Source organism: Phoca vitulina, unplaced genomic scaffold (assembly GCF_004348235.1).
Source record: "Phoca vitulina isolate PV1807 unplaced genomic scaffold, GSC_HSeal_1.0 scaffold1, whole genome shotgun sequence".
NCBI lineage: Eukaryota > Metazoa > Chordata > Mammalia > Carnivora > Phocidae > Phoca > Phoca vitulina.
The window spans coordinates 13,131,024-13,150,121 of record NW_022589704.1 but is presented as its reverse complement, the minus strand read 5'-3'; the positions used below and the strand labels follow the sequence as shown (position 1 = coordinate 13,150,121).

Below are 19,098 nucleotides of genomic sequence, written 5' to 3'. Positions count from 1 at the left end.
CTGCCTGCCACTCCCCCTGCTCTCTCTCTCTCTCTGACAAATAAATAAATAAAACCTTTTTAAAAAATGTCATATTTGGGGAGCCTGGGTGGCTCAATTGGTTAAGTGTCTGCCTTCAGTTCAGGTCATGATCTCAGAGTCCTGGGATCGAGCCCCACGTCAGGTTCCCTGCTCAGTGGGAGCCTGCTTCCCCCTCTCCTCCCCGCTTGTGCTCTCTCTCGCTATCTCTGCCACTATCTCTCTCTCTCTGTCAAATAAATAAATAAATAAATAAATAAATAAATAAATAAATAAAATCTTTAAAAAAATGTCATATTTGTTTTTCAGGCATAACTCCCTAGCCATGGTTGCCTTAAACCCTAACTTTCATAAAAATCTTAAATTATTATGAAGTTTTACAACAACTAACCATAAATCCATTCAATAGATTTGCCAAACTCTGTATTATACCCAACCAATAATTATGGCAGAAAAAATTATTTTTGTTCCTTTTCCTTCGCTTTTGAGCAAATTTCTTTCTTTTTTTTTTTTAAGATTTTATTTATTTGACAGAGACACAGCGAGAAAGGGAACACAAGCAGGGAGAGTGGGGGAGGGAGAAGCAGGCTTCCCGCTGAGCAGGGAGCCCGATGCGGGGCTCGATCCCAGGACCCCGGCATCATGACCTGAGCCGAAGGCAGACGTTTAATGACTGAGCCACCCAGGAGCCCCTCTATTGTTTTCCCCCCTAATCTGGATTTGGAGGTATATTGTCTGACAATTACTGCCAAAGCCCACTCAGAGAAATAATCAAATTGCGTTGATATAGTTAGAGTATATTTTCCTTTATGGTGCAATGGGGTGGAAACTGATCATTAAGATGTCTATTTTGTATCTGGGTACAGAAAGATAAAAACTGATATGGAGTTGCCTGTCAAACCAGGAAGTTAGGGAAGGCAAATTAATATTTGTCCAGCTTCTGCTTGTACTAGCCACGTTGTTAGGTGACTTTGAAATTTTTATCTGATTTTAATTTCTTATAACAACCTTGTTGTTGTAAGAAAGTGTTATAAGTGTACTTCTACCACTACAAAGGTAAAGGTAATTGAGGCTCAGTAACTATGTGCCTCCTACCTAAAATGAGAGAGCTAGTCAGTGGTTGATTATGTATCTCATATTCTTTCTGAAGTATCAAATTTGGGGCAGAGTTGAAATAGTCTAGCAAGGAGAAATAACATATTTGATGCTTAAGAGCATCAACTTCAAGTATAACATCTGGAGCTAATGGAAATTGCATGCCATCTCTTTGGGACAGTTTTCTTTTTTTCCTGTTTTATTTTGTTTAAAACAGTTTTGTTTTGCTTTTCTATAATAGTTCACCACAGCAGCTAACAAAAAAGTGTGTAAAGATTCCATTTTTAACACTTGACCTTGAGATCCAAGAAGCATCAATAAATAGCCAGACACAAGAAATTAATGTCTGAAAAAGATCTAAGAGAGTTAAGGTGTTAGGGGCACAAAGTAGAAAATAGGTATCACCGAGGATAAGAAGTACTGAGAATAAATGTTTGAGCCTAAGGCAAGAAATTCACAGATTATGGCTTTGAATGAGCAAGTGAGACTCAGAGAAGACATTAAGGGTGATGGTGAGTGAACAATTTGGAAAAAACATGAAAACAGTTTAATTTTACTGAAGCCAAATTTCCACATCAAAGTATACTGTATGATTAAATATTATATATGTATATAATATGTATACATTATATATATATAGGGCAAACATATAAGGTAGTTAATTACTCCCACTTACAGGAGAATATTTTTAAGCAAGAAAGAAATATGATACATTCATTTCTTGTTCCGCAATGACGTTACTGCATTTTCTGACATAAGATAGCTGATAGCATTTATGTAGTAACTGCTTCATTCTACTGGTTCACTTTGGACTTTTTCCAAAGCAAGTATCGGGAGACCCAACTATTACTGACTTCAACACAGTGGAATTTAGTGGTTCATTTAACTGAAGGGTGCTAGGATTGACCTAGCTGCAGGCATAACCAGATCCAGGTCTTCCACAGTGCCGTAGACCTGGTGCAACCAATCTCCCTTCATGGCAGTAAGAGGGATGAGGCAGGTCTGGGATCACACAGTGCCCAGGGTTTCCTCTGGTTGGACAGACTTGAGGCATTTGTCCGTCCCTACAATAGTCTTAGTGGTCACAGGGATCTAGTGGTTGATTGGCTGGGTCTGAGTGAAGAAGACTGGTCTCCACACAGGAATTTCCACTGCCAGGAGTAGGGAGAAGGGATCTCTGAGAAGCACAGGTGACAAAACTCCACCGAGTTCCCTACCTAAGCCCCCTATCTGGCTATCTTCATGGTGGACTTACTTCCTTTATTCATTTTTCCTTCACAAAACAAATGTGTTTGAGCACTTACAACATGCTAGTGACTGTAGTGGGGAACAAGAAGGCAGGATACCTGCCAGCATGACGCTTGAGGTGAGTGGATGTCAACAGCCCCTTGTACTCCCACAGGCGCAATGGGTCTGGGATGAGTTTCATCTGCCAAAAATATAATTAATGATGCCTCTCAAAATCTGATGTTTGGCTGAGTTGTATTACCTGTCAAAATGGAAAAAAAATGTAACACACTAACCTCTTGGCTTATTTTATGTCCAGCTTTTCTTGTACATAGATTGCTTTAGCTGGAAATGATACCTAGAAGAGGCCAATGTTGAAGGAGAAAAGGATGGAGTTCTGGAGCAGGCTTCCCTCCGGGGGAGTGGACAGCGTGGGGTCTTCAGCATCTGGTTTTGTGTGTCTGAAGAGAAGCCAAGAGGGAGGCAGGATCAAACACAAACTTTTTAAGTCATAATTTTAATGAGTAAAGTCTGAATATTAATTTCCTTGTACTCACTCATCATAAAATGCCTGACATGAAAGATTTGAATAATTAATGAATGATGGTAGTCAACTTACCCACTGGCAAATTTTATTATTTCCTTTACAGCCGTAGCCTCCATTCCTCTTTCAGATTCCCCCCATTTACTTCATGATTGAATGTGTCCCTTTCCTGATATCAAATAACTATATCTTCTTGAAGAACCAACATAAAAAATTCCAGATGGTTCAGAAGTTTGTGAAGGTAGAAATATACTAGATTGTGCATCAGTGTTAGGGATAAAGTTTTGAGATCAGCTTCACAGAATTGTTCCAGAAAAATAAAATCCAAGCAAGAAACTCCTAGATGACCCTTCAGTTTGCATTTCAAATTCCCAGACTTTATGTGTATGTATGTATGTATGTATGTATGTATGTATATCTATCTATCTATCTATCTATCTATCTATCTATCTATCTATCTATTATCTATCTATCATCTATCTATCTATCTATCTATCTATCTATCTATCTATCATCTATCTATCATCTATCTATCTATATCATCTATCATCTATCCTCTATGGATCTATCTATTTATCTATCTATCTGGAATCCTTATGGAATGGGATTCTGTTTTTTTTCCAGTGGTTCTCAAGGAAGGCTCTGCTATGAAATATTGGCATGTTGGCTTCAACATCACACACAGAAGCAATGCCTCTGTCACTTTGAGAGTTGACATCTCACCTTGCTAGCTCACCCTTCTAAGGGGTTGTGTTTGTTGTCTCTGAAAGGCGACAGTTCTCAGAAGGAGATGCAAAACATTAATGCTGATGGATTTTCAAGAAGACAGCAAGACAAGTAACAATCTCTGTCGAATAGCATTGTCAAAGCAGTTTTGAAGTTCTTGTTTTGTGCCTTTGTCTGTCCTGATCAACGGGTGCTTTGAAAAACTGAAGCAAGTATTGGAGGAAGTTAAGAGAGCATGAGGACTCTATTTGTCTAGATTATCTTGATACCTTGAGTTGAATGTAGGATTTTGTTTTGAGTTTGTATGCAGTTTCTTGAGGTAACATGGCATCTACAGCTTTTAAAAACACAGTCTTACCAGGCAAATGATGATCTCATAAGCAAAATTCAGGAGGACAGGATTTAAAAGTAGGAATTTTAAAGCTAAAATCATTGAGCGCATATTTTATGTCAGACTCCGTGCCAAGAGCTTCAGATGCAGTATCTCAGGTAAACTTGGTAGCAATTCATGAGGCCAGTACTACTATTTAACAGATAGGGAAATGGTCTCAGGGATCAATAGCTACTGTTGTTTGGTTGCTGAATGATGGAACTGAGGGGGGAGCTCATCATTCAATGACTCCAGAGAATAGATATCCAAGCCTGTGGCTCAGCCGATAATTTGTTTGGTGTAGAAGTTTACAAATATTTTATCAATTACTCTGGGAAATAACCTTCTTTGATTTAAGCAATACTTTTTGGTGTTTGTTTTATATTGGGAAATCTAATCTACAACCAGATCTTGCAACACTGTCTTCATTGTGTGAGAAAAAGCATACTTGTTTAAATTCAGGATTATGAAACTTATTTTTATTTTTATAACATGAGATGTGTCAGGCTTCATCTATCTTGAGTGTTAGAGTCTTATTGCAAAAAGATTCTGCTTTCTTCAGCCCACGTAACTTTCACTTCCAGCCAAGTATTCCTGCAGTGGAGTTGGTCCTACCTCCCCAACCACCATTTAAATGCTCAGTCTGAAACAAGAAGGTGCCCTATTTTCCCAGGCATTTATTATTTCTGGGGTCGCACATTTGTTTTTAAGCTTTTTCTTCCCTCCCCTTTGGTTTCTGAGTTTCATTGGTTGTATGATTATTCCCACACGAGTCAGTTCATGCCCTCTAGAAAGCAGACACCAAGCTAGATGGGGTTAGAAGTGTGAGAGATTTAGGGGTGCCTGGGTGGGTAAGGTGGTTAAGTGTCTGACTCTTGATTTTGGCTCAGGTCATGATCTCAGGGTCCTGAGATCCAGCCCCGTATTGGGCTCCACACTGTGTATGGAGCCTGTTTAAGATTCTCTCTCTCCCTCACCCTCTACCCTTCCCCCCTGCCTTGTGTGTGTGCACACAGGCTCTCTGTCTCTCTCTCTAAAAAAAAAAAAAAAGAAAATGTGAGAGATTTATTGAGAAGGATGCCTGGGATGATGGGGAGGGAGCAGGGCAGGCCCCAAGTCACAATGTAGCATGACATCTGCTAAAGGAAAGAGAAGTAGTGGGATTGGAAGAGCTTCACGCTGTGGAAAATTCTCTGCCAGCCCAATAGGGGAAGTCAGACACCAAGATTGTCCAGAAAGGACTTGCACACTGGGCAAAAATAGCCAGGTCCCATACCACATCATGCTCAGCTACTGGTGAGGAACCTTCTAGGGACAGAGTGACCTTGACTAAAATGCTGCCACAGATTTGAAGATTTTATAGTTGGTGGCTCTCAGCTGCTGTCCTTAGAGAAGTTTCTCTTGAGGAAGATCTGAGCCACAGGGTTTCATGGCTGTCACAATTCACCCCTTTTCCTCAGCAGATGCTCTTCTCCTACAGGTTTTGGAGACAGCTGTTTCATGGCTCCCTAGGACTCTTACTGAGGGGAATCTTATAAGGGATCAGTTAGAACAATAAACTACAGCCCTCATCACTGCAGTTCATATGGGGGCTGCAACCGATACTCATTCTCTGTCGCCCCCCTGCCACTTGTTCTAAATTCACCTCACTGTCACCGTCAGCTAAGACCTCTGCAGGTCTCAGTGGCTTACCTGGTGGTGAGACTAATCCCTCCCATGAAAGGTTGGAACCCCTGGTAACCAAACCCTCCTTGGGCCATGGTTGCTGCATGGGACTGCATTTCAAAATCACAAATGGGCAAGGGAGTATCAAAAGGGGTTCCACACATTTTTCTTTCTACCCCGTCATGTGGTAGCAGCCCTGCCTCCTCCTGCTTATCAGGATCAAAGAGCTGTTCCTCCATGGAGACTTGTCTTCTGGCCTGCTGGCCACTACAAGGGAGTTCAAATTACCCAGGAGCCAGCTGTGACTTGTTCCTTAATGGAACCCTTCCTCTGTCTTCTAGAAAGAGTGTGCCCCCCTTCAGGGAATAGGATCTCTAACCTGTAGAGCCCAAAATTACAGGGACAGAAAATACAAATTCCCCATAATAACCACTGGATTATTGGTAGTTGGCGAACAGCATTCCTCACGGCAAGCTCTCTCGAAGGGAGATCTCTGTGGCAGACGCCACAGCTGCCCTACCAGTATTTGCAGAGGATTTTGCGTCCTCACATACCCTCATGTAACTTGCAATGCTTTCCTGTTGGAGGACGATCTGTCCTTACCCCACTGACGTCAGGTTTGGCCATAAGACTGGTTTTAGCCAATGGAATGTGAATGAAAAATTCATTCTGTCATGTCTGAGCAGAAGCTTTAAGAGACACTATGTGGTTCAGCGAGTCCTTTCTCTCTGCTATGAGGACATATCCCAGGAGAGGCTAGATCCTAGAATGAAGATCTGTAGATGAGAGTCACGGCTAATACACTGTCGACCCAATTAATGCATGCAAGAAATAAACCTTTGTTTTTGTAAAGCATTAAGAATCAGGGATTGTTTACAGGATAACTGAACAAGATCTGACTAATAAATTGTACCTTTTTCTATCTGTGATATTTTACTGGTAGCTAGCAAATCTCCTTTGTCCCACTTTCTGATATTTGTATTTCCTTGGCTGTTTCTAAATAACAGATGTCTGCTCGTTAATGGCTCTAACTATTGTTCTTAATATTTCTGGGAGGTCTCTGGATTGGCTATGTCAGAAACATATGGATACAGTTTTTAAAAACAGGACTCATTGGCTGCACCTACAGAGGTTCTGACTCAACAGATGTGATTCAGTAGTTGTCTTTAGTGTGGGTCCTGGAATTTGCATATTTTTAAAACTCCACATGTTCCTACAATAAATTCAGGAATTAGTTGTATGCTGTGTTCCACTATCTTCAATTTGCTTTAGACTAATCATCTTCACTGGTCTCTTGAACTTAGATGTACCATAACCCCTTTATTGCTTACCCTTAACCTTGCCTTGGACAATGGCCTTTGTATCCAATTTATTTTAGTCTCATTCCTTTATCCTGCATTCACAGCCTGGTCAAATTAAACTAGCAACTCAGACCTACCATTGTTTGAAGTATACATTAAATTTCCTTTTGGAAGAAATGTGTGTGTATCTGTGTGTGTGCATGGACATATATGAACAAAAGCATTCAGAGTTAGATGAAACTGTTTTGTGCTGAAAAAATGTAATTTTGAAATGAAGCAGCAGAGCTAATTATCTGTCTGGAAAAAGGCGCAGGCTCTATTTAGGTCAAAAGTAACAGAGAAATTGCTGATACAATTATTCCTAGTAACTGTCTCATAAATGCCTATGTGCATTAACACATGCATAAATCCCCTCACGTGGCTATGTTACTCGGAATGAGATGACTGTCTAAATAAATCCTTTAAAGCACTCTTTGTTCAGTGATATGACAACAGAAATAAGGAAAAGATGAAGATGCAAAACGATTGAAGGCAAAGTTAAATGAAATCAAATATCTATGAGAAAGATGAAGGTTACAATCACCACAAATCAAAGAGAAAACTCCCCAGTCCACCACACCCATCCCCCTCCTCCACCACTCCTATTCTGTCTTAAATTCTTAATGATTTTTCCTAAACCATTCCATCTGAGTAAGCTTCATTTATTTTTTTGATGGATGTTCTTGAAGAAAACACAGAAAATAAAATATGTGGAAGTACTGTCCACGCTTAGGATGCTCTCTACCATGATGTGGAAAGTTCCACCCGGCCAACCCTTTGATTTCATTCATGCTTCTGGATATCCATTGCTCAGGTTAGTGTACCCAGCTTCCAGTCATCATTATTTCATTTTGCAAAGATGGTATATCCAGTGTCTGAATATGCACTCAAAATATTCAGAAAAAAAGAAATAAATATAAAAAATATTTTTGACAGAGTGGCAAGTCATCCAAATTTAATGCCAGAATCAGTCTAAGGTTCTTGTTGAATCTTTTCTGGCTCTATCACCCTGGTCATATAATTATGCTAAGTCCTCAAGTGAAGAGGGAAAGAAAAAAACCTCATTTTCCATTATTTTTCCTGCTGGAATGTAAAATTTGTGACAAACATTATAATGCTATGAAAGATACAATACAGAGAATTACAAAACCTTAGCTTGAGTTTCATCATGTTACAAGGGCAGAGCCAGCCAAAATTAAGGTTAAAAAAAAGTTTAAATAAACTTATGTCTGGAAAGGTAGATTCAATAGGCTTCCAAAATTCATATACTCAAGGCTACATTTTTATCATTCGTATCTGTCTAAGAAAAACAGTGGGGTATTTCCAATGTTTATTTTTGTTTCCTCTATTGATGAATGAACATAAATGGGGAAAACCCTAGAAAAAAATCTCTCTTTTAAGAATTCTCATTGACATTCATGTCCTTTTTCTTCATAAAAAGGTCACCATTACTTAATAACATAGAGAAAGCCCCAAGAAATAACTCCTTTATGATTTGCTGAGCTTCAAACTGAGATTTCTTATATTTTAAAACTTTTCTCCAAACTTTCCTACCTAAAACTTAAGAACCTTGTATTTAAAAACTTTGCATACCCTATTTATGAGATATTTAGAAATATCCCAGTATCACATGATATTTTAACTACACCTCTTTATTTATTATTATGCTACTTCATTCTGTGAAGTTAGCTTATTAGTAGAACTAAGTTTCTAGTATAACTGAAGGTTTCTGGAGAACTAACGGAGGTTGGCAATTCCTTCCTTCCCTCCTTCCTTCTTTCCCCCCTTCCCCCCTTCCCCTCCTCCTCCCTTCCTGTTTCCTTTCCTCCTGTCTCTCTCTTCCCCCCCATATTTGGTAATGGCACCCCTTTTACTGTTTTTTTGTTTTTTTTTTTGCTTTGTTTTCCCCACTATATTAACCAGGTGACATTAAGGATGATTTTGATGAAGTGGAGAAGAGTCTCAAGTGCCGTCCACTTGATCTCAATAATGTGTCAAAAGACAGTCTGTGAGTCATTGTCATGGACCTCTTGTTTGCTTTTTAAGCCCCTGACAAGATTTCCCTTAAAGAAAAGCAATTGAAGATGAAATATGCTATTGCAGTATTTTCTTTTCCTTTAGAACACTATTTTGAGAGTATCTGGATGCCAGGACACTAGGATGGCCGGAAACAAGTGTTAGGATTTCTCATTATAATCAGGTTATATCTGCTTTCCCGTCATACTTAATGCAAAAGCACAGAAAGTTCTCGTGCTGATGCCGATGTTTCTTCACCAGTCTAGAGTTAAAATGTGAACCCTCCCCTAGGATAGAGACGCTCGCGTCCGTGTGACCTTGCGGGGGGCCGGCTCACTTCACCTTCACGGACTTGGCTCTGCTTTGTTTTACAGCATAGGTGGCGAAGTGGGGCGGGGCCACGAAGGAAGTTACGCGGGCAAACATTTCCGCATGGGATTCATGACGATGCCTGCTCCTCAGGACAGACTTCCCCACCCCTGCTCCAGCGGCTTTTCCGTGAGGTCGCAGTCCCTGCACTCGGTCGGGGGCACAGACGACGACAGCAGCTGTGGCTCCCGCCGGCAGCCGCCGCCCAAGCCCAAGCGGGACCCCAGCACCAAGCTGAGCACATCGTCGGAGACGGTCAACAGCGCGGCGCCGGGCAAGAGCGGGAAGGCCCCCGAGCGGCCCGAAGGTAACACGCGTGGGCTCCCCGGGAGACAGGCCTCAGACGTGTTGGGTCAGCACGCTCCTGAGCATCTGCCCTGCGCCCCCACCCCCTCCCCGGGGCCTCACAATCCTGCCTCCTTCTCCCTGAAGTCCCAGGCAGGAGCAGTGGAGACGAGGAGAACTTTTATGAAGGTGTCGACAAACGGCACCCAGAAAGACATATTTATATTATCAGAAAGGGAAGGCAGCGTGTGTATTTTCTTACCCCCTTAAAGCTTCAAATCATTAAGAAGTTGTTGGCCTAAAAAAAAAAAAATCTAAAATGTATATTGTCTTGCTTGGATTAGTATCACTTACATGATTCTAGAAGCATGATGTGATTCTCAGGGGAACATGGTAAGGCAGAAAAACATACAGAAGGCAAATTGTAATCATTCTTAGAAACAATGATTTTGTACATTGTGGTGGAGTTCCTTCCAGTGAATATGAACACACACGCTGTGTATATATTTCAATGTCTCCTTCAATCCCTATCTCCAAATTCTACCCTGGACCTCGGTTTTTCCTCAGCTATGAAATGTACAAATCTCTCTCCACCTCCTTGCTGGCCTGTGAGTATGAATTAGGTCAGGTTAACCGTAGATCTCACCAGCTCTTCAGTCTTCCTTGAATAAGGAAGTTTCAGCTTTCCTGAGTTTCTCCTGAGAGTCCCTTGGAGGGAGAGCTGTCTCAAGTGTGCTTTGATAGAAGCCCATGCAGATTTTGTGGATTAGCTGTGGAAAGTGCTTCGAGGTTGTTTGTGCTACCAGTTCCGGTGGCCACCTTGAGAAAATGGCTCTGCCAGGTCTCTTAGTTTTTCTCTCACGCTGTCTGCCCCTGACATTCTCCACGGCAGGCTTCCCCAAGCCCCGAGCGTACCAAGTGTCACAGTGGTTTGCAGCTGGGAGTGGAAGCCAAGGTGGTCCTTTCCTCAACTGGGAAGGTATCTGTCACGTGGGCTTCCCAGTCCTTCATAAAAGTTCCCTCATCTTCTGGTCTAACCTTTCCACAGAAGCTCAAGCCTAGTCCATGACATGGGGTACCCATGAGGCATGTCACATCCCTTCCATCAACCTCATTTCTCCCTCCCCCCGTATTGGTGCCCCACTGCCTATTTAGACAAAAACGAAAGCTTCAGTACACAACGAAGAATACAAATACATGCCGGGAGGTGGAGCTAATCCATGCATTCTACGTGGAAAATCTCCACTGAGGCTCAGTTTTTCCTACTATACATACATGCAAAAACGTGACTGTGTGCATATGTATGTGAGTACATACGTGAATAACATGTATGCGTATGCATATTTACAAAATTGAAATCATAATGCATACAGTTTTGTGTTTTATTTTTCACTTACTCTTTTGTGACTATTTTCCATGGCATTCAATTTAAGAAACACCATTTTTAAGAAGAGAAGTGTACATCATAGCACTTTATTTAATCATTTTCTCCTTGAAGAATACTTAGGTTGGTCCAGTTTTGCTATAATGAATGAAACTGACATGAACGTGCATGCGTGTGTGCACGTGCGCTTGTCTGTGTGTGTGTTTGTGCAACTCTCTTTATTGTTCCTCTGCTGACTTAAGAGTAGATTAGAAGACCCCTTTCTCTCCTGATTCAAAGTCATCAGCATGTCCTTCAACTTGGAACACATTGATGCTTATAGAAACAAATGAGTGTTTCCTTTACTTGTTAATACACTAAAGGGGCCTAGAGATCTGCTTTTGTAAATTTTAAATGTTGTTCTTAGGTTTCCCCTGATGTTGTTACACAGTGCCTTTCATTTCTCTTTATTTTCTCTGGTATTATTTCCAGAAGTCCCCCCTCTCTGCCTTTCTTGCCAAAAAACTAGATAGCCAATGATATTAGACTGTTTACAAAAGAAGTTTACTGATGTAGAACACTGGTCTCTGAGTGATGCGGGCCTGAATGTAATCTAGAAATATTGAAGAATCAAGGGGAAATAAAAGGACCTCCCAAAGGGGAGGGGAAAGATGAAACAGAGGAGGAAAGTAGCCAGGAAGGAGTGTGTTATCAAGCACTGCAGTACTGTTGGAAACTTCTGGAACCAGAGTAAAATACCTCCAGAATAGCCTCTCTCAAGAGAGGGGGACCTGGGGTCTTCAAAGTGAATACATGCAGAAATACAGGATGGTTGTGCCACAGAAGAAACATTGGAGTGGTGATTCAGTTGTCTTAAAAGTAGAACTGATTACCATTCATTTGAGATGCCTTAGCTACCTAATTCCTGACGGAGAGCAGCTCTTCTTTCAGATCCCCTCACCATCTAAAGATCTAGGGTTTCAAATAGCTACTTATCAAACAGAAGACAGTAGCTCTATTATCTTTATTTCTTCTGAGGACAGGAGAGGAGACAGTGACTAATTTAGAGGAGCACAAAGACTTAAGTGAGACGTGGAAAACTACTTGATCGGCATGAGACTTATTAAACGTGAGGTCCAAGTTCAACATCCCTCCTCAAAAGGAGTTCTAAGTATGGACTGAGATGCCTTCAGCTGTAGTACATGTTTGAGGACAGTCGGTGGACCAGATGGGCTACTAGGATCCCATGCAGAAAAGGTCAACTTTTACGGAAGAGGGATTCTTGATGCAAATTTCACCTCTTCAGAACGCTTAATAAAAAGGCAATAGCAAAATTGGATACATTCAAATCTCCTCTACCAAGTTATGACTTGAATAACAAGAGAGAATTAGGGCTCAGTTCAGAGATGGAGAAAAAAATCTTGAGTCCAAATCCATGCGTGCATATGTGTACACTCAAAGCCAAAAGTATATAAATATGTAGATTGTTCTTTTATGAATTCTCAGTTCTTTATAACTGGGAGTTAACTGGAGTTCATTACAGAGCATATGTTTTCTTTACAATTTTCCTAGCTATCAAAATTATAACAAAGATGAAAAGTGACTTCTATGAATCTTAGTCTGTCTTTTTACATTAAATGTCAGCAAAATCAAAATATTGATTCAGTGGCATTAGAATGATTTCCATGGTAACCGGCTTCTATTTAAGTAGGGGATTATGACTTCCCTGTGGATAAAAGTAAAAAAGAACTGGACTTGTAGCAAAACAGCTTTTCAGAGTAGGAAAAAAATAGCTCAATGATGAACACACAAAAAATTACATACCAAGAAAGCACAATTTGGTTTTTAGAAATTGTAATTCTATCACACTGAAGATATACATTTATGACTCTATTTTGTGGTCTTCTACAATAGTAACACCTTTAAAAATTATACAGTAGAGAAGATAGAGTGGCAACAAGTATGTGATAAGTATTTTAATTGCTTTTTTTTTTTTTTTTTTTTGCTTCAGTGTGGTACCTACTTAGTTTGAGGAAAGATTAGGTTAAATAAATGGAGTTAACTAGAAAGGATGAGAAGCCCTATCAGATGTGTCTCATGTATGACCCAGAGGATATAGGAGCTGTGCAAGCTTGCATTCTCCACCCCCACCGCTCAGGTAGACGGGCACCCTATTCCTCAATAGCGTCATCATTCCAGACACTGTGTGGTACGGGCAGAGACTGTACTTAGAACCAACAGGCACTTGACTTTGGACAAGTGATCCAATAAGGCTGTTCGTTACCTTTAAATGAGTATAAAGAACTGAAAATTGATGGTGCCCTGCCTCCCTCACAGCCTTATGACAACCCAGTGGGATAATGCCCATGATAGTGCATGGTAGAAAGAGATTGCTATGCGATTATAAGTTAATACTTTTTTTAAAGCTGTACTTACTGCCTATTAATAGGCTTGAATAACGCAAAATTTGAGTGTGCTGCAACACATATATTTAAAACAAATAGGAGAGGGAAAATAGCCTCTCCTTGACACACACACACACTGTACGTGTTGGGCTTAAAATTTTTTACACAGCAGAGTGAATAAACAGGGTAGTCTCCAGGTGTAATAATCTTTTCATGATATTATGGCAGTAGTATAGCATTTAGTATAATGAGGAAAATATGTTTCTCTAAACATCAAGTACTTCTACACTTTAGGGTCTTTAAAAAAACAAAACTAAGTATTATTTTTAAATTGAGGTATAGTTGACATATAACATAGTAGTTTCAGGTATACAACATGATGATTCAATATTTGTATATATTGCAAAAGGACCAACACAATAAGTCTAGTTAACATCTGTCACCACACAGTTACAATTATTTTTTCTTGTATTGAGAACTTTTAAGATCTATTCCCTTAGCATCTTTCAAGTATACAATATAATATTTTAACTAAAGTCACCATCCCGTACATTGAATCCCAGGACTTGTTTACTTTATAACTGGAAGTTTGTGTCTTTTGACCCCTTTCACCCATAACCCCTATCCCCAAAAACTAAGTGTGCTTACCTTCCATTTGTTATGAGTCCTTCTTTTGGGTCATTTAAAAAAATATTTTATTTATTTATTTGAGAGAGAGAGAGCATGAAGGTGGGGGAGAGGGAAGGGTAGAAGGAGAGGGAGAAGCAGACTCCCCACTGAGCAGGGACCCTGACATGGGGCTTGATCCCAGGACCCTGAGATCAGAACCTGAGCCAAAGGCAGATGCTTAACCAACTGAACCACCCAGGCCCCCCTCTTTTGGGCCATTTTTAATACTTCATTTAAGCTATTATTTCATGATTATCTCTTTACAAAACAATGAGAAAATATTTTTGAATTGGGATAGGTTTCCTGGTTTCTGATTTTCCCTTCTAGCTATGTTTAGTGGAGTCATATTTGTCAATCAGAAATCGGGGTACCTGCAAAAATGTTTGGAATCATGACTGTCCTTAAAAACTTGAAATGTGTAGTTAAGCCAGAACCAAAGTCTAAATTCATCATGAGGTCACTGCCTTAAAAACAGAAACCAACAAAAACCTAATTCCTTTTCCAGGTTACCACAGAAAGAAAGTTACACCCTCTAACAATGCTGTTCTCCACGCCTCCATTTATTCAGCCTATACTGTGAGCGCTATATGGGGGATCCGGTGGCCAGCAGAACAAGGGGTCCTTTCTTTCATGTTGCTTATAACCAATTTTGTTTCCAACTTTGCAACTCAGCCTTCCTCTATCACATCACAGAGCAAGCACTGACTGAAAGAAATCCTTTCTAGAAACCAGAAAATCTGGCATGACAACCATGGGGGATTTCTCCATGTAATTAGTTGTTTAGCTCTGGAAGTAGCAGTTTAACACATTTTAATAAAGTGTTTGTTCCTACAAAGAATATTTGCTGTTCTTTCATTTTTCAGGGCTGACAATCGAAAGGTGCCCAAATCTGATTTTCTACTGATAAAGCTTCAAAAGCAACCCCAGGGCATTTAAGGAGAAAGGAGGAAAAGATGGAGTATGCTTATGTTGGGGAACTTTCAGGTTTCAGAATTCTGGTTTAGGAACCTAAATCAGCATCACTCAGGGCCAGCCATATACTTGCTTTTGCTTCCTCAGTTACTAGCCCAGATCTCAGACATTCAAAAATTTTAAGACTATTCCTTTTACAACTCAGCCATTTTAGAGAAATATGGGAGTTAGAGGCAAACAGACATGGGTTTCACATTAGTGCTGACAGCATTTAACACTGTCTCAGCCTCCCTCTCCTCACCTAGAAAATGGGAATAACAATACTGATCTCATGTAGTAGGTAGAATGCCATCCAAGAGGGTATCTGAGAGTCCCTCCTTCCTGGTATACTCACCCCGCGTATTCCCTGGAACTGACATACCATTGGTAGCTTGAAGATGGAGGTGGCCATGTGGCAAGGCATACGGGTGGCCTCCAAGAATTGAAAGTAGTCTCCAGCTAAAAGCCAGCAAGGAAACAGGGACCTCGGTTCTATAACTGCAAAGAACTGAATTCTGTCAATGACAAAAATGAGCTTGGAAGTGGATTTGTCCCCAGAATCTCCAGACAAGGACACGGTCTGGCTGCCATGTTGATTTCAGCTTGTGGGACTCTGAGACCCAGAAGACTGGGTTCTGGCTGTGCCCAGACTTCTTTTTTTTTTTTTTTTTTTAAGATTTTATTTATTTATTTGAGACAGAGAGAATGAGAGAGAGAGCACATGAGAAGGGGGAGGGTCAGAGGGAGAAGCAGGCTCCCTGCCGAGCAGGGAGCCCGATGCGGGACTCGATCCAGGGACTCCAGGATCATGACCTGAGCCGAAGGCAGTCGCTTAACCAACTGAGCCACCCAGGCGCCCTGTGCCCAGACTTCTGATCTGTAGAACTGTGAGCTAAGACAAGGGTATTGTTCCTTCCACTGCTGTGGTTGTGATAACTTGTTAATGTGGCAATGGAACAGTAATCCATCTTACTGAGTTGTTAGGCAAAAAACATGAGGTGGGACAGAGGAGAGCTGCCCTTCCTTTCCACACTGGGCTGTTTTGTCAGAAGGGAGTGGGGGGCAGTTCAGATAGTATCAGTGGCTTTCCAAACTTCCCAGGCCAGACCTTGAAAATAAATGAGATGAAGGAACCTTGGAAAACACTGACATATTAGGGCTCCTGAGTATCTGCTCAGCTTTTTGTAGATTTGTTCAGGTCTTTTCCTGAGAGGGTCCTTTCTTCTCACCAACAGTTTTTGTTCTTTCAAAAGGCTCAGCAGTGGCTTTTTGGGTGGCTTTTTTGAATGACTCATTTCAACGGCTGCAGCTTGCCTGCTTAGGACCTTTTCCACATGACAAGCGGCACTTTTACCTCACAGCATATGCCCACCAAGTGCTCCAAGCCCCATGTAGCACGGCACTGGTAAAACACAAAGAAAGCAGGAAAACGAGCTCAGGAAATTGTCATAGTTCCCACATTGGCTCGTGTCCTGGTGTGTATTCTCATTTGTTTTCTGGGATGCGATGTGGGAGATGATCATCGGAGTCCCACATTCCTGGATTCCTCTTTCCAGGTTGACAGAATCAGACGCTGCTAGGCTTTCTAGTGGAAAAGCCATCTGTCAAACCAGGCGCTGCTCAGACGGACACAGCGTTGTCCATCCACAGCGTGTGTGATCTTTCTCCAAATGTGCCCTGAGGCCCGTGAATGAAACAGTTTGCAAATCAGTCATCACACAACACCTCTCTCTCTCAGTCCTTGCCGTGCTTGTTGATTTTGGTCCAACGAACTACCTTGCCTCTAATGGTCTCACCCAACATCCTTCTATGAAGAGTCTGGATTTGGCCTCAGTTGTCTCACTGTCTTAGACCCGTAAGAGGACTTTTGTCCATGTTGTTGGCACAGACTGATTTTTCCCTGAGAGACCCATGAGCCCAAAGTTCCTGAGTGTGGTGACAGGGCATTCATTTTGAGGGTGTTGGCTTGCTGTGCAACAAATTGACATAAACTTAGGGGCTGAAAATAATATACCTTTATTATCTTACAGTTTCTGCGAGTCAGGGGTCTCCTCATGGTCTCCCAAGGCTGCAATCCAGCGGCCAGCTGGGGCTGAGGTCTCATATAAGCCTCAAGGTCCTTTCCATGCTCATGTGGTTGTGGACAGAATTGATTTTCTTGGGGTTGTAGAACACATGATAGCTTATTTCTTCAAGGACAGCAAGAGAGAGAGACACTCTCTCACTTTTATTTTCTCCCTTCCAGAAAGGCCTGTATCTTCTTTTATACAGCTCATCCAGGGGCACCTGGGTGGCTCAGGTCGTGATCCTGAGGTCCTGGGATTGAGCCCTGCGTCGGGCTCCCAGCTCATCGGGGAGTCTGTTTGCCCCTCCCCTCTCCTCCTGCTCTCTCCCTCTCTCTCTCTCATATAAATAAATAACAATCTTTAAAAAATAAATAAAAATAAATAAATAGCTCATCCAGGATATTCTCCCTTTGGAGGAACTGCGTCCACTGATTAGGAATCTTAATTTCAATTGAAAAACCCTTCGCCTTTTTCCACATACTGCAACTTAATCACGAGAGTAAAAAACCGTCATATTCACAGACCTGCTTGCACTCAAGGAGAGAGAATTATACAGGACGCAAGTCACAGAGTGCAGGGCTCTTTGGACCTAGAATTCTCCCTACTCAGAATGATACAAAGGAGACTATGTATACATAGCTTTTTTAGAAACCATCCAGATATCTGGTTGAACTCTTCAGAAGTCTATTTGTGGAAAGTTAATTAGCAATGTGAGAAACAAACCATAATTCACTAGAATAATACAAATATAAAATAATCAAAGTAATTGGTAAATAAATAGGGCACAATAAAACTCCCCTCTTCACTTCTTTCTTTGTCTTTCCTTTTTTTCCTATATAATGGAAGCCACCCCTGCTCCAAAATGTCTGGATTGTTTTACTTAGTTGAAAGTGGGAAAATTTCATTTTTTTGGCTTTAGCCTTATGTGGAAGACATGAAAAATGTCCCATAACCCCCATACTAAAGGACTTCTAGCACGTAAAGATCCAAGACACCAAACTAGTGCAAATATTAAAAATTATGGTGTGTATAAATGTCAGTATATTTGATCTTCACTGTTGATTTTCCTGGTTGGTGAACTCTCTTGTTGATTCACTGGGATAGCTTGACCCAGCACAGTCACTGTCCCCTAGAACACCTCATGGATGTGGACTATGTAGTACACAGTATCCTTGATATGGCAATGGTGCTCCCCAGCATTTTCATCTGTGGATTTCCTCAGAACCCCAGGACTGTAGGGATTAGTGGTGGTAATTTATGCTGTGTACCTTCCTGTCTTCTGCCTGCCCATCAAATAGCATTTTGATGACAAATAAACATGAGACTGCACGTTCACAAGTTATGCATCTTTTGAATTAAAACAACTGCATCGATTTCCAATTATGGGTACATAGACATCTAAAAACATGTGTCCTCAAAGGAAGTGGAGAGAACTAAATATAACCCTCACTGCAACTTTCTCCACGGTCTCTGTTTTTGTCTCTTCTCAAGCTTGCATTAAGTATTTATCTCTTCTTTGCAATCATACCAAAGCATGAAGAGTAATGTAGTAAGTTATTAAATTACTAATTACTAAGATTTTGTAAGAAAAATGGAAGAAAGAAGTTGATAGCCTGCCTTCCTTAAGTAACCTCTACCTCTTTTACTTCCTCCCTTCTCTGCAAAGCACTCATTTCTCTATTTCTTTAGCCTTCAGCCTTGCCCCTAAGTCCCGAAGATAACTGAGAGCACCATCAGTTCAGAGTCTCCTCGCACTTACGTAAGCATGTTCCCTGTGCGTTAGCTCAGCTCCGTCCCAATCTTTCCAACCCCAGGCAGTGTCTTTCTTTTTTTTTTTTTTAATTTTTTTATTGTTATGTTAATCCCCATACATTACATCATTAGTTTTAGATATAGTGTTCCATGATTCATTGTTTGTGCATAACACCCAGTGCTCCATGCAGAACGTGCCCTCCTCAATACCCATCACCAGGCTAACCCATCCTCCCA

General features: G+C 41.1%; 1 protein-coding gene across 5 annotated transcripts in view; it reads left to right on the top strand.

Moving 5' to 3' along the window:
• NYAP2 (neuronal tyrosine-phosphorylated phosphoinositide-3-kinase adaptor 2) overlaps nt 1-19,098 on the top strand; it is a 260,781-nt gene that overhangs the window by 103,142 nt on the left and 138,541 nt on the right. For all 5 annotated transcript variants that reach the window (XM_032401087.1, XM_032401071.1, XM_032401080.1 and 2 more), the window contains one exon: nt 9,376-9,677. In XM_032401087.1, the coding sequence (XP_032256978.1) occupies nt 9,376-9,677 (302 nt within the window). The remainder of the gene's footprint in view (nt 1-9,375; nt 9,678-19,098) is intronic.